The sequence below is a fragment of the Mustela putorius genome, unplaced genomic scaffold (assembly GCF_011764305.1).
Source record: "Mustela putorius furo isolate JIRA1106 unplaced genomic scaffold, ASM1176430v1.1 tig00000589_pilon_pilon_pilon, whole genome shotgun sequence".
In the NCBI taxonomy this organism is placed as follows: Eukaryota; Metazoa; Chordata; class Mammalia; order Carnivora; family Mustelidae; genus Mustela; species Mustela putorius.
In genome coordinates, this window is record NW_025421425.1 from 11,660,446 (window position 1) to 11,676,826 (window position 16,381).

The following is a 16,381-nucleotide window of genomic DNA, read 5'->3' on the forward strand; positions in this document are numbered from 1 at the left end:
CGAGAACTATTGGGAACACTATAGTGAGTATGACTCTGGTCCTCGTTTGCGTGCCTCATCTTCAGGAAATAGTTACCTCTTTCTCGTTTTTATCCAAGCAGACAAATGACCCATTTGGGAATTAAAGTAGAAGTGTTTTTTCCACTTAGTAAAAGAGCTGGTTTCATTATGTCTTGGCTTGTTTTTCAAAAATAGAAATAGAGTCATCAAAGGTGATGACTCTTTCTATCACTTATGCCTACAATCTTTACAGGACCCAAGTAACATAAGCTCTTTGTGCAATATTTCCAATCTCTTAGATTTACAATTTCTTTCTTTATGCTTTTTAAACATTTCCCTCACAAGTGAGGAGTTACACACACACACACACACACACACACACACCACTAATAAATGATGAATATGGGTAATATATATAATTGCCACATACTATGCATACCACAATATGCCTCTTAAATACTGGTAAAAAAAAAATCAATTGTGGAAATTGAAACATGTTCTAAAGTTGATACTAAATCAACACCAGTAGTAAATTTGAAAACCATAAACAAACATGAATTGATGTTGACTCATTAATATATTTTACTTTCTTGTTTTACTATTTAAAACGTTCACCTGTTGGAGCGTCTGGGTGGCTCAACTGATTGTGTCTGCCTTTGGCTCAGGCCCTGATCCCCGGGTCCTGGAATCAAGCCCTGTGTTGGGCTCCCTGCTCTTTAGGGAGTCTGTTTCTCCCTCTCCCTCTGTCCCTCCCCACCCACACATGCTCTCTCTCTCTGTCTGTCTCTCAAATAAATAAATAAACACTTAAAAAAAATCCCACATTCACCTGTTTTCAATTAAGCCTCGTTATATTTACAGTATACTATAAATATAAATTATAATTATAAATACAATATACTATAAATATAGATACCTCTATATTAAACAATATATTATTACAGTGTTAACCTTGCACACCAAACTGACACACACCACCTTCCCAAACTCAAATATTTGAACGAAGCCGAAGACATTATCCTCATCAAAGTGGTAGATTTCACTAAGACCCATTATTTTAGTCATGCTTCTTCTAGTTTTTTTTTTCAGAGTACTTGTCAGCATTTTCCCTTTTCCATTCCTGCCCCTAAGACAACAGATTGGAGATAGTGCTAAAAGCAGAAATTTGGCCTTTGCTTCACCCTCAGTGATATGATTTAGGAACATGCTGGGGTGTTACCAATAATTTGCACTTGACCTGCGGGTAGGAAGCAGGCCAGGAACAGGAGTCTCCAAGGAAGGTGAGATATGAGAGTTCTATACAATTCACATCCTGACATTAACAGATGGAGATTATGAAAAAGACTGAAGTGATCCTGACCATGTTTCCAAGTTCAGACACATACTGGCCTTTTCTGCACTCAAAGGTCAGAGCATATGTTCCTTACAATGTTATTAAATGATTCTGAGACTGTATCTATCTATTGGTAGGTAGATAAAGTCATATATATGTGTATATGTGTAATTTATATATATATATATGTATACATTGATGCAGCTCTATAAAAATTTATATCTACAAAATATATGCAAAGTCATGAACTTTCATACTATTTACAAGTAACACTCAGATTATATACAATTTGTATACATAAACTCAAATCATAGAACTGGTTTATCACAGTCATCCCCATGACAATCCCCTTGGAATGTAATGGTATGTTTTCTATGGCTGGATCTGAGTTAATTGTCAAAATTCAATTAGCCTACAATTCTTTATTCATGAAGACATACTATATATTTTACCAAGAAAATTTCTATATTTGAACTTATTTACCTTAGGAGCAATTCTATTTCTCTTAGTATATTGAAAAAGAAACAAAAGAAGCAAATTCTTCCTTATCTTTCCTATATTTCCTTGCATTTTCTTATATTTCCTATAATTTTCATCCAATGTTGTGTATGAAGTACTTTCATTCAAGTTGTTCTCATTTTCATTACAAATATACAGAAGAAAGAGACGAAGTGGGAGATGCACGCATGAATATTTTGCCTAATGTGAATTAACCACATTACTTAATTGATTTGATCTCATAATGCATTATTTAGAACAGCTTGTTAGATGGTTTTGTCATTTAATATTCAAGTAATGGAAACCATCAGCATTTTTCTGTAGATTATTTTAACAGATGGAGATCCTCTGCAGATATCCTTGACTGTGGTAGATGGTAGCTTTATAACTATAGGGAAAAGATTTTGCAAAGAAAGCCTTTTGCCGTTATAGGACTCCAGGCACAGCTCTTTGAACATGTTGGGTATTATTTTGACTTCCCTGTGTTTGTGGACAGTTTTCTAGGTTATCTGGGTTTTCTAGGTTATGGACATTTTAGGGCAAACACAGCCATCAAAAACAAATTCCCCATCAAGAGAGAGAATGATAAAGAGAGACCTGAAGTCACCACATAAGATTAAGGCTTGGTTCTCTCACCCAGTGGCTGAATGATCAATGATCTTAGAAAAGTTTTTAACTTTTAAAAACTTTACTTCTATCATTTTCATTTCTTAATAATATGATTTGCTACTTTATTTCTCAAATTGAGAAAATACTATATAGTCATTATGAAAGTAAGAGGGAGAAATGCGAATCGCTTGACATAGTACATGACACACAGCAATTCACTAGTCAATATAATTGTTACCATCATCTTATCATATTGGCAGGAAGTTCTGATGTCTCAGGAACCATCTATTTTGCAACAATAAAACAGTAAACTGTTTACACATGCATGATACGAATGCATGTGCCACTCAGTTTTCTTTTTCTTTTTTTATCTCTAACGTATTTAAGAGAAGTTAATGGATACTTAACAGTGTCACATATGCATATGTATACACACACAAAGCCAACAAAATTATGATTAGTAAATTTTAAGAAATTATTCTGTGCATTTTTAAGCAATGAGAAATTGGAGCTCATGAAATTCAACGGAAGGAAGTTTTCTGGTTTTGTTTTGTTTTTAGAATAATCACTTAATAAGCATGAAATAGAGCTAGTTGTGCAGATTCTCTTATAAGTTATTCATGTATAAAATATGTGTATATATTTTACTTTTACATTGAAAAGTATCATTTCATCTTGTAATGTTACATCACATTTGTAGTTTAATTGTATCGCATGAGAAATTTTCTTGCAGAAAGAGCATTGGCTTCTAAAGAAATGGCTTTTCTGTTTATAAATGTATGCTGTCTTTTCCTCTGAAGGATGTAATTCAAAATGACAACACACTAAAAAGGGCTTGACACAATGGCATGTGAAATTGCAAGGGGATTAATTTTTTATTTATGCAAAAATGTGAAAACCCTTTCCTTTCTCATGATTCAAAAATCTCTCTCACCTCTTACACTTTCAGACTATAGTTCAAAATACATGTAATACAAGTAGAGAATAATTTGATCATGGTAAGCTGCCCAGTATATTTCTTTTGCCCTCTCATTTCTCTGTTTATGAATGGTGACAACTCCACATACGTCAGGTGACTTTTTTGCAGGTGTTCTAAAAATTAGGGTTTTAGAGTGGCAGGTAGAAGAAAAGAATAACTTTTCATTTTAATGCTATGTTAAACTAGAAGGAATTTGAACTTCAGAGCAAAAAAAAAATTACTTCAGTTTGTTGATTTCAAGCAAATTATTCAACCTCTCTAAGCCTCAGTTTTCTTAATGGTAAACTGTGGAAAATAAAGAACTCAGAATGTTGTGGTAAAAGGGAATAAGACAATGATAAAGTTGCTGACAGAGCATGTAAATGTCCCAGAAATTCCACTGAGTTTATCCCCTACATTCCTTCCTGGTGGTTCTCATTTAGTTTCCCTCACTCCTGCTATTAATCCCAAACAAGATTATTGCTGTATCTAGATTCTGCTTTCACTGGGTAAGTAAGATCTAGAAGTGATCTTTCTGTCTCAGCAGGACCTGAGCACACCATTTTGTCTTCCTAAGTATAATCTAGCCTCATTCTCATGGAGATATTTTCATTTCCCTGTACAGCAAACTATTCTGGATCTCTGCTCAATTTTTTTTTATTAAATTGATTTATTTATTTTCAGCATAACCGTATTCATTGTTTTTGCACCACAGCCAGTGCTCCATGCAATCCATGCCCTCTATAATACCCACCACCTGGTACCCCGACCTCCCACCCCCTGTCCCTTCAAAACCCTCAGATTGTTTTTCAGAGTCCATAGTCTCTCATGATTCACCTCCCCTTCCAATTTCCCCCAACTCCCTTCTCCTCTCTAACACCCCTTGTCCTCCATGCTATTTGTTATGCTCCACAAATAAGTGAAACCATATGATAATTGACTCTCTCTGCTCAATTTTACCAACCACTCTTCATCTATACCAACAGAAATTGTATTTTTCCTCTGGCTGGGTTTTATATCCCTCATCTGAAAAGCCTCACTATCATCCTTGTGACTAAGAATATTGACACCATGTAGTAATATCTCTGCTATTTCCTATACCCTAGACTAATGTATTTTATATGCGCAAAATGCAAAACAGGACCCATGTTCACAGTGACATCTTTTATATAAAAGTAGAGTAGTTTCCCAAACTATCCCCCTCCCTTGGCTATTACAGCTTGTCATACATAAGAAGTAAAAAAATAAAGAAATAAAAGACATAAAAATAAAAATAATAAGTACTTTTTGAGTTGGGAACATATTCTTTATTAATGTCAAATGTTAGAGAATCAAATGCCTGATTTCTTTTTTCCCTTTTAATATTTGCTTATCTTTTATCTGTTACCTTAATAGCTAAGTAAAGAAGTATGTCCATAAGACTCTTTGTGTTATTAAGTATAGCATATTTATATTAGCCATTTTTCACATATATTTCATTGACTAAAGTATGATGATTTCTAATTGCTCCTCATAACATTTGGCCATTAGACTTTCTGATCACTAAGTAAAATATTTCCATAAGAAAATACATGTTAATGACTTTAAGAGAAAAGGATAAAATAGCAAAATATGAAAAACCATACAGCTAAAGGAATAAAATATCCATTTAGTTAAATATTCTCAGTTTTTTATACTTTAGTAGATGAACTCAAAGTCTCCTACTGAGATCGAAAAAGGAAAATCATTTTGTTTTGGTTCTCTAAACTATTCACGCAAATGAGTATCTAGAGATTTAATCAAGCTCCTTGTGTACCCAGTGATAGAGACTTTCAGTTTCTATATTCTAAGTCCTAGGAACATTGAACTAAGCCTTGAAAATGTACCAGAAATCGAGCAGGTACTGATTGGTGTTAAATGTAATACTGCAAAAGAAAACGAGATATAACACAAGTGAGAAGTATTCATTTTCAGTAAGAAGCACAGAGTTACAGAGAAAATGTAGGTGTGAACCTTTCTATTATCATAGAAACTGTAACAATTTTCACCTATTGCACAACTAAAATAAAATAAGACTAAAGTAATCTAAATAGCATCACTGAATTATTATCTGATACTTACCTGGAAGTAAATGGAAATGATTCAACATGTACAATTGCTAAAGAAAAAGTAGAGAATTCTTACGCTAATTGCATGATAGACCAAATAATATGGTGTCATATGTGTCATAAATATGAGTATTAAATTACAATGGAATTTTCATATTTACTTTACTTTTTCAAATAAAAGTTAGAGCAAGATTCCAACTTATTGTGAATATTTTACTTGACTGCGAATCAATAATATAGGACTCATTGTTCAATTACTGACTTGTATTATTTTATATTAAAGTCATATGGAGCATGATTCTAATGGAAAATGAAACTCTTAGGTCATTCAATTTTTATCTCTTGGGTTCTGTTTCCTTCGGACCAAAAATGTCTGAAAAATTACTATAATTTCTGTAACATTCAACAAAATGTAAGAATTTTTTTTTTTTTTTTAAGCTGCACTCATTTAAACTCAACAGAAAAGATTCAAACTCAACATACTTTTAGGGAATCGAGGTGGATTGTCATTGACGTCCGTGAGGGTGATGTTGACGATTGTCGTTCCAGCTAACCCTCCTAGTTGTCCGCCCATGTCCTTGGCTTGGATGAGGACTTGGTATTGTTCTTTGACTTCCCTGTCCATGTTTGGCAAAGCTGTTCTAATAACACCTTAAGGGAAAAAAATAATAAGAGATAAATATCACAAACATTGTGTTTTCTGAGATCAGATAATCTGCAACAAGAAAATGATAATATCTAGATTCACTAGCAAAGACATGCTATCAAAATTGTGTATCTTTCAAAAAGTGAAACACTCAAAATGTCCAATGCTTAGGATATAATTTAAAATATTATGGTAGCAGCCATATAATGAAACGCTGTAGCATTGTGGAATATGGTCAAAAAACAATGTATCAGCTCTAAAAGACAGTCATTGTTCACTAAGTCAACCAAGTCAGACATGATTTATACAGAACAATTCTATCTTTAAAAGGGAATGGACTCCTCAAACTCAACACACACAAAACAGATAATCACGTCAAAAAACGTGCAGAAGACACAAACAGACACTTCTCCAAAGAAGACATACAAATAGCTAATAGACACATGAAAAAATATTCATCATCATTAGCCATCAGGGAGATTCAGATCAAAACTACATTGAGATACCACCTTACGCCCGTTAGAAAGGCCAAAATTAACAAGACAGTGAACAACCTGTGTTGGAGAGGGTGTGGAGAAAGCGGAACCCTTTTACACTGTTGGTGGGAATGCAATATGGTGCAGCCACTTTGGAAAATAGTGTGGGGATTCCTTAAGAAAATAAAAATAGAGCTTCCTTATCACCCTGCAATTGCACTACTGGGAATTTACCCCAACGATACTGATGTAGTGAAAAGAAGGACCATCTGTACCCCAATGTTCATAGCAGCAATGGCCACGGTTGCCAAAATGTGGAAAGAACCAAGATTCCCTTCAACGGACGAATGGATAAGGAAGATGTGGTCCATATATATAATGGAGTATTATGCCTCCATCAGAAAGGATGAATACCCAGCTTTTGTAGCAACATGGACAGGACTGGAGGAGAATATGCTGAGTGAAATAAGTCAAGCAGAGTCGATTATCATATGGTTTCACTTACTTGTGGAGCATAAGGAATAACATGGAGGACATTGAGAGATGGAGAGAAGTGAGTTGGGGGAAATTGGAGGGGGAGACAAACCACGAGAGACTATGGACTCTGAGAAACAAATTGAGGGTTGTAAAAGAGAGGGGGGAGGGATGGGTGAGCCTGGTGGTGGGTATTATGGAGGGCACATATTGCATGGGGCACTGGGTGTGGTGCATAAATAATGAATGCTGGAACACTGAAAAGAAATAAAATTTAAAAAAAGGGAATGGAATTGTTAAACAATATAGAGCAAATATACATGAAAAAATCAGTGGTTACAGTGAGTGTGAAGTTTCTAAAGAATGCTATTTTCTTCTCTATTCTTTATTTTTATAAAATACATTTATTACTTTACTTTTTAAACACATAACATATCTTCTCCATGTATTTTAGTTCATCTCTCAGGATACCTTTTAATTATTTTAGCCACAGAGTTTTTCACTTAGATCTCATTAAGCTTTACTACTACAGGGACCTCGTCTCTCTTGTCACCAAGTTACTCCAGCCTCTAGGGCAGTGTCTGCATTTAGAAGGAACTCAATTAGAATGTGTCAACCAACTGACTAGTTGAATGACTGACCGAATGAATGAATGAATGAGTATATGTATAATTAAGTTTAAAATCATGAATCATCCAGCATATATGCATATTGAAATATCCTACTCATTTTATGCTCTTGTGTCCAAGTATAGAACTAATTTATATTTATATTTATCCATAGTGAAATATCTAAGACCTTCTTGATTTGTTGTAAGTACAATTATGGATACATTTTGTACCAAATTCCAACCTATAGACAATAGTTTTAGGGAAAGACTGCAGAGCAGTTGTCTTAAACCCATGTACCTTAGATAGTGTCATTTTTCAAATAAAGTAGCATATATAACTAACAAATATAATATTGAACACCAACATGAAGTATAACATCCAATTCATAAACTGAATATACATCCACATTTTATCTATACTTTCCACTATTAACTTGCCAAATGCTGTTCTGTTGTTAATTTAGATTTAACTACAATCTAGGATTTCTTCTGACCCTTGGCAGGAAATGGTGGCAGAAAAGACAAGCTCCAGTTTTTTGCTACTGCTGTTTATTCATGCATTGGTACTGACACTCTATTATTTTCCTCTCTTTAGCTCAGATCCTTGATGTTTCATTTCTAAGTCTCTTAAGATTCTTCATCTCTGCCATCTTAGTGACTTGGTCGCAAGGCTTAAGGTACCTGATTTCTGCCTGCCTTAGAATGTTTATGTTTTCTAGATAAATTCCTGGGTTTAATTTATATGCATGCTTTCTTGTCCTTTTGCTGACCAGATCTTTACTCAGTTTATTTGCAATACAAAAATTATATACATGTATATATTGATACTTGTAATTATATATATTTATACATAATTTTTACTTATCCAACTCATTTATTTTTTTTTAAGATTTTATTTATTTATTTGAAAGAGAGAGAGAGAGAATGAGAGAGAGAGAGAGCATGGGAGGAGAGAGGTCAATGGGATAAGCAAATCCCCTGCTGAACAGGGAGCCTGATAAGGGACTCGATCCCAGGACTCCAGGATCATGACCTCAGCCAAAGGCAGTCGCTTAACCAACTGAGCCACCCAGGCACCCCTACCCAATTCATTTCTAATATATAAATGTATAAATATAAAATTTATACTTTATATATCATATATATTGATATACATACATTAAGATGCTAAGATAAAGAACACGCAGGCATTACCAGACTTATTTAAGGTGAGTTTTGTTTTGTTTCAGGTAAGTTGTTATAGTTGTTATCACGATTTCCAACTGCCCTGACTTCCTGTTCCACCTTGTGTCTGATAGGTGACCTACTTGCTGCTTCTAGCCCTCCTTTAGTGTAATACTGCTTGACTGGAAAACATTTGTTAGACTTTAGAGAGAGGAAAGTGTTGCTTATGCAGTTCCAATGAAAACTACTGGTGGCCATGATGTGCTTCCCCTCTCCCACCACCATTTCCATTCAAGAGCCACTACCTCAGACAAGTCAAATACGATATTTGTAGATGGTTTTTCAGAGAAGAATCTGGGATGATTTTTCAGAGTAGAACCTGGCAGACTACGAAATTCAAATGTAAGAACAGAATCTTAAAACACTGTGGTCTATTGAAAAAGCCTGGTGAAAAATAGTCTTCTTTCCAAGAAGTTACTCTTCTTATGGACCACCCACTGTTTACCAACTGCCTAATATTTAAAACCAAACAAATCAAAATGGATTGCATGATCTTGAGCAAGGAGGAATCTTGCCAAGAACGGAGTTTAAAAACTCTAAGAGTAGAATGTAACAAGCAGAAAGAAATGTTACATTCTGCTATTTTGGGTCTTAGGTTTAAGTTCATGTGCTCATCTCTATTTCTTAGTATTTGTATATAAAGATACAGAAACAGCCTCATATGATAATAGCTGAAGCCTAAAATATGCATTTTGCAGGACAGTCCAAATACTCCACAATGGTAATACCACAAAATTTAATTAATTAGCTATAATTCTGAAGTAAATCTTATTTAATAGAACAAAAGAGTGGGTAGGCAAGTGTATAATGAATCCTGGTATGATTTGAATGTCTTGTACCTAATGAACCTTCCAGCATACATAACTGAGATCTAGAGTAAATACAGGAAAAAGAAAAATAGCGGAATTTTATTTCTGCCAGAATGAATGGAAATATATGGTTGAGAGAGTTATAAACTTAAAATAATACATCAAAGGACACTAGTCTGCCAAGGGATATATTCTGTCTTTTCAATGACCCTTATGTTGTATCAAGCCTCCTAGTCTTGGTGGATCTCAGCTTATTTTGCAAATATGGGTTAAATACTCTGATAACATTTTTTAAGATGAGAATAACACAATATTCTCTATGGAAAATCATAAAATATTACATGTGTTAATTCATCATATGGTTTTATATGTGTTATTTCTACAGGACTGAGACATGGAACACTAGATTCAGTCAGCATTCGTCCTAAAATATAGTTTCATTCAGACACTGTTATCATATATGATGGTATAATGGTGAACACTCTTCCATCTGCCACTTTATACATTTACTTACACTTTACACACTTATTCACTCTATACACTTTTGTAGACTTCTCTCTGCTCTCTGTCAGTTTTAATAGACCAACTGGCAGGACACTGAATGGTATAAGGAGAATGAGGTGCGGTTTTCTTTGCATGGATACCCCCGCATCGCACAGTCTCCTGCTTTGGCCCTCCCCACACAGTTGCATGGGTCTCAAGGACCCTATCATTCTTTCAGTTTTGGAGTGGTGACCACAGACACCTGTTATATTTTCTCCACATTCTGCCCCATCCTGCATGATTTCCCTTCAGTCTGCTTGCACTTCAAAATGTAGTCTTTTGTTAAACTAATCTCAAATTACTCAACTAGGTGTCTTGCTTCCATCTAGATAATCATTGACACAGTCTCCCTACAAGGCACTTTCATGGAATGTCTATTAAGGGGCATGTGTTTGTGGGAGTGTTGAGGAGACCATAAAGAAACACTTAAATAATTAACCTAATTTCAGATGTTGATTAGTATAATGAGGAAAATGAAATCAAGCGTCTTGGACAGTGATGTCGGAAAAGTCATCTCTGAGGAAAGCCTTTAGAGTCACAGTCTCTGAGAAGTGGAGGAGATAGGCTTGGAAAGAATAGAAGAAGGAACATCCCAGAGAGGGAAGCAGGAGAATACTCTGTAGGAGCAGGAATGGTCCCTTCAAAGCATACCAGAAGAGCCCATGTGGCTGCAGCTTACTGCTATGGGGAAGGATGGGTAAAATAAGACCAAAGAGGGGGAAATAAGAAGAAACCACAGTGATTCCAAAGACAAATAAACCCTCTGGGAATCATCTTGAAAATCAAAAAGTGAAATCCAACTAAAGTGTTTCTGCACAGCAAAAGAAACAATCAACAAAATGAAAAGACAGTCCATGGAATGAGAGAAAACATTTGCAAACCACATATCTGCTAAGGGGTTAATAGCCAAAATGTGAAAGAACTCATACAACTCAGTAACAAAAAAAGGAACAATCTGATATGAAAATAGGTAGAGGATCTAAACAGACATTTTTTCCCAAAATACATTATACAAATAGCCAACACATACAAGAAAAAGTACTCAACATCAATAATCATCAGAAAAATGAAAATCAAAGGATTATCACCTCGCACTTGTTAGAATGATTATCAACAAAAAAGACAAGAGATAGCAAATGTTGGCAAATATGGAGGAAAGGAAACACTTGTACAGTGTTGGTAGGGATGAAAATTAGTGCATCCACCATGGAAAATTCTGTACAGGTTCCTCAAAAAAATTAAAAAAATAGAATTACCATATTTTTCATTGATTTCACTTTTTTGCATATATCCAGGGGGAATGAAAACAGGATCTCAAAGAAGTATCTGCACCTTCATGGTCATTGTTGGATTATTCACAAAAAGCCAAGATACAGAAACAACCTAAATGTTCATCAATAGATGACTGGGTACAGAAGATATGATACACACACACACACACACACACACACACATCCATTTGCACACATCCATTTCCCATCCATTTGCAATAGCATGGATGGACCTTGAGGGTATTATGCTAAGTGAAATAAGAGAGAGAAAATGAATATTCTATAATATTATTTATATGTAGACTCTAAAACAGCTGAACTCAGTGAAACAGAATAAAATGGTGGTTACCAGGAGCTGTGGAGTAGGCGAAATGGGAGTTGGTCAAAGACACAAACTTGGAGTTATGGGATGGATACCTTCTGGAGATCTAATGTACAGCGTGGTGATTACACTTAATATTACTATATTATATTCTTAAAGGTTTCTAAGAGAGCAGCCCTTAAAAGTTCTCACCCCAGTAAAGAAACAAAAATATGTGATGTAATGTAGGTGTTGACTAACACTGCGGTGGTAATCATTTTGCAATATTAAATGTATCAAATCAATGCACTGTATATCTTAAAATTACATGATGTTCTATGTCTATTATTTCCCAGTAAAGCTGGAAAAATGTTAATTATTAATTTGAGACTATTTTGAGAGATCAAGAGAGAGAATAATGGACAAATTGCTCTATTCTCCACTCACTGAGGATTAGAGTCCAAAGAAGTCCTGGTTCACTAGTCTGTTTTTTTGTGGTTTTGTTTTTTTTTTTTTTTTTTTTTTTTTTTTTTTTTTTTTTTTATCACTAGTCTGTTCTTAAAAGGGAAAGCATAGTGTTGAGGTAAGAGTGTGAACCACACAGCACTCCCCCTCTACTCTGAAACCCAAGTCACTCAGAGTGAATACTTCACATCATCTCCAACTTCCCACTTAACTCTCTGACCTTATTTTTCACACCTCCTTCTTTGGTCACCAGAGCTTTGGACATTCTCTTCCCTCTGTGGGCAATATTCTTCCTATCGTTTACTCATGAACAGCTCCTCTACTTCCTTCATATCTTTTCTCAAAGCCCTTTTCATAGGAGTTTCTTGATCATTCTATCTAAAATTCTATACTGATTTCACTTCCTATTGCTTCTGTAACAAATTGCCACAGACTAAGTGGCTTAAAAACAAGACAAACTTATTATCCTATGGTTAGGGAGGCCAGAAGTCCAACATGGATCTTGAGAGCCAAAATTCAGGTTGTGGCTAGATGCATTTATTCCTTTTTGAAGGGTTTTTATCTTCTAAAAGATGTCTGACTTCTCTGGCTCCTGGTTTTCTTTCTCCACTTCTAAGGTAGCAGCATAGCATCTTTTAATCTTTCTTGGACTCTGACTTGTTGACCTCCTTCTTACACTTTAAGAAGACATGTAATTAAACTGGGCCCACATAGATAATACAGGATAATCTCCCCACCTTGTGGGCAGGTAAGTAGCAACCCTAATTCCATCTGCTACTTTAATTCCTCTTCCTTATGTAATACAACATAATCACATGTCCCAGGGATCAGGGCATAGACATTTTTGAAAATCATTATCCTGCATACCACACATAACCCTCCCCAGCCCTTCCAACACTCTCTCTCTCTCTACTTATCATTTTCTTCTTAGCCCTCAGCCTTTGATAGCCCTGCTATCAAAACACTAATATTTTGCTTGCTTATTGTGTTTGTTTTGTGTTTTCCCAAATAAAGTGAATATTCCTGAAGGTGGGGATTTTGTCATTATTTTGTTTTCCCTGTAGGAAACTTAGTTCTAGAACAATGTGAAGCATATAGTAGACACACAGTAAATATTAATAAAATACACAAATTAACATACAGCAATAAGCTTAGGTCACACATGGAAAGTTACCATATACCCTTCAAGAGAGATAATGATTGAATATATTACTAGCAGTCTTGGTCATTATTGACGGTTGATCATGAAAAATATTCTTTTTTTTAATGAAAATATTCTTGATGTAATTTTGAATGAGATGGAGTTGTTAGTATAGACATATGTATATGGTAGCTAGTACGTTATGAAAAAAATGATTAAATGCTACTTTTGCATCTGAAAATAATAAGCCTTAGTAGATAACACACTCCAATGCTGGCCATGTCATGACTGACTTTTTAAATTATGAATCTGGAGGAAGCATTAGCAAATATATCATAATGCCCGGGTCTTTTAGGAACTGCTAATAGATGGTAGAATAAAAAAATAATAATTATAGGTAAAGATGGTAATCTTAACTTTATCACAATGTAAAGTTGCTTTTTATTTTTTTACAGCTAAATTGTATTTTAAAACACTTGTACAAGTCCTGGTTTTGCAGCAATTTATATGAAAAGCTACTGAGTTTTTTTTCATTACAGTCTTAAATTAATCTAAAATTTTAAAATGTGAAATGGGGTTTTTAAGAGCAAGTGCAATCTTTAGAAATATTAACAAAACTGTTGTGTCTATCACTACACAGATGAAGTGTATAATTTTAAAAAATGTTGTTGCCAATAACTCAATAATGTATTTTAAGGACAAGAAGAATTATCAGGTTACCCTCAGTAGGAAAAAAATTTGGAGACCTTCTTCCCACCTATAACACACCTTGACCTTGCTTTAGGACTCAGAAGACACTTCCTAGGACCTCTTTCCTTAGGAAGTTCTTCTCTCAGTCTGTATCAGTGCTCAGCAGTCATTCTACATATCAGAGAATTTCATCCTACAAAATTCAACTGTCATCTTCTGAGGACCTGGTGGCCTCCCTCCAGGTGATGGGGACCCACTTGAGGATCTACTTGACTCATCTTGGTATCCTACTAGCAAAACACCTGTGAGGCCATTGGTTCTACATTGACATTCACCCCATGAATAAATAGATCCAGCACCACCAGCTCCTTGCTCATTATCTCTTTAACACTTCCACCAATAGGAAACTCACAATCTCGCGAGGCATGCCTCTTATTTAGGGACAAGTACTGACATCCTCTTATATGTACCTGAAGCCAAAATTCTTTCTTCCTGTAACTCAGCCAGCTATGATAGCCCTTTTCCTCTCAAGCGGCACAGAATACAACCACTTCCTCTACTTCATAACAATTCTACTACTTCCTCAAGTCTTGTATCACATGCCCCTGGAGTATTTTCCTTTTAAAGCCAAACGTTCTCAGTTCTATCTGCTGATGTGTGCACTCCATGATGTCTAAAATAAGGCAAGCGAAGCTCATGCTGAGTTCTCGGGAAGTGAGAGGAGGCAGAATATAAGGAAACCATTCATGGGAGCATGTTTTTAGTCATGCAGTTTTACTACCCATAACTAAAATATTACAAAATAGGTAATATGGGATGTAATAGCTTAATAATTATCTATTTCCTTGACTTATTTGTCCTGCCTTGTATTTATTAGCATTATTGCTCTCCTTGCTCTCACTATGCCCATAATCAGACCTGGTCTAAATGCAGAAAGTATTAGAGGCATGACGACTTTGCGTACGTAACCCCTCTTAACCTGCCCTCGAATAAAGATGATACTCTTTCTTTCATCAGCACCTCAGCACTAACGTATATGAATCTCTCAGACTTTACTCTGAATTAATATCAAAAGCATTTCAAGTCATGAAATATTGTAAGTATTTATGTAGTAATATCAAAATTAGCTCAAAATATAGTCTAACCCATGTTTCAATTATACTCTGCAGCTTTAAAACACCAACACTTTGTTAAAGACCTAAAAGAGTAAGTATCAGTCAGAATCAGAGAGGAAGTTTCACTTAAGACACAGGCCTGGAGATTATAATTCCTGAATAAAAGGTGATAGTCAGACTCAAAGAGTAAAAATCTTGAGGAAGTGTCTGTTCTCACAGCAACATTTTTCAGATTTCCCTAAACAGAGCCTAAGACAGAGTTACAGAGCATGAAATAAATAGTTGAATGGTGAATAAAAGGGAAAAAATGCAGCTTGTCCATTCAACTCTAGCCTCATTCAACTGTTTTCATATGGATTCTATAAAGGCATATATAAATGCATAAAATAGAAAAAAACCTTATAAATATATGTCGTTTTTGATAATATATATAAATGAAAAGATATCAATAAAAAAGCTCTCGAGATGGATAGCAGTGGTAGTTGTGAAAAATGTGATTTTTTTTTTAGAGATTTTATTCATTTGTTTGACAGAGAGATAGAGAGCACAAGCAGGGAAGCAGCAGGCAGAAAGAGAAGCAGACTCCCTGCTGAGCAAGAAGCCCAATGTGGGACTCAATACTAGGACTCTGGGATCAAGACATGAGTGTAAGGCAGATGCTTAACCAACTGAGCCACCCAGGTGTCCCATCAAGATGAATGTGCTTAATGCTACTACACTGTTCGCTTAAAATGGTTAATATGGTAAATTTTATGTTATGTATATTTTATGACAACAAAATCATTTAAAGTTTATAGGTTTGAAAAATTTTGAGGTAAAATAAATAATGATGTTCTCTCAATAAGGGGTCAGATTATTTGGAAAAATGGTACATATCATCACCACATGATATATATCTAGTTACCCAATGCAGACTAGTTTTTTTTAATCATTTAGGAACAATTTAAATATTGTAAAAGAATTTTGAGCATAAATTAAGACATAAGGTCAATATTTTATAGTAAAATTTGTTTTCCTAAATAATTCTATTATCAATGTTATAGAGATATTTAGCATCCTGATTTTATGCACTAGATAAAATTTTATAAAATATTGTAACGCCTATGTTTAATGTTTTATAGATTATAGATG

The 16,381-nt window shown here is 34.8% G+C and overlaps 1 protein-coding gene across 1 annotated transcript in view; it reads right to left on the reverse strand.

The window, feature by feature from the left end:
- The window catches only part of CDH12 (cadherin 12), a 253,650-nt gene that overhangs the window by 68,852 nt on the left and 168,417 nt on the right, over positions 1 to 16,381 (reverse strand). The window contains exon 4 of the mRNA XM_004778670.3: positions 5,969 to 6,136. Coding sequence (XP_004778727.1) covers positions 5,969 to 6,136 — 168 coding nt within the window. The remainder of the gene's footprint in view (positions 1 to 5,968; positions 6,137 to 16,381) is intronic.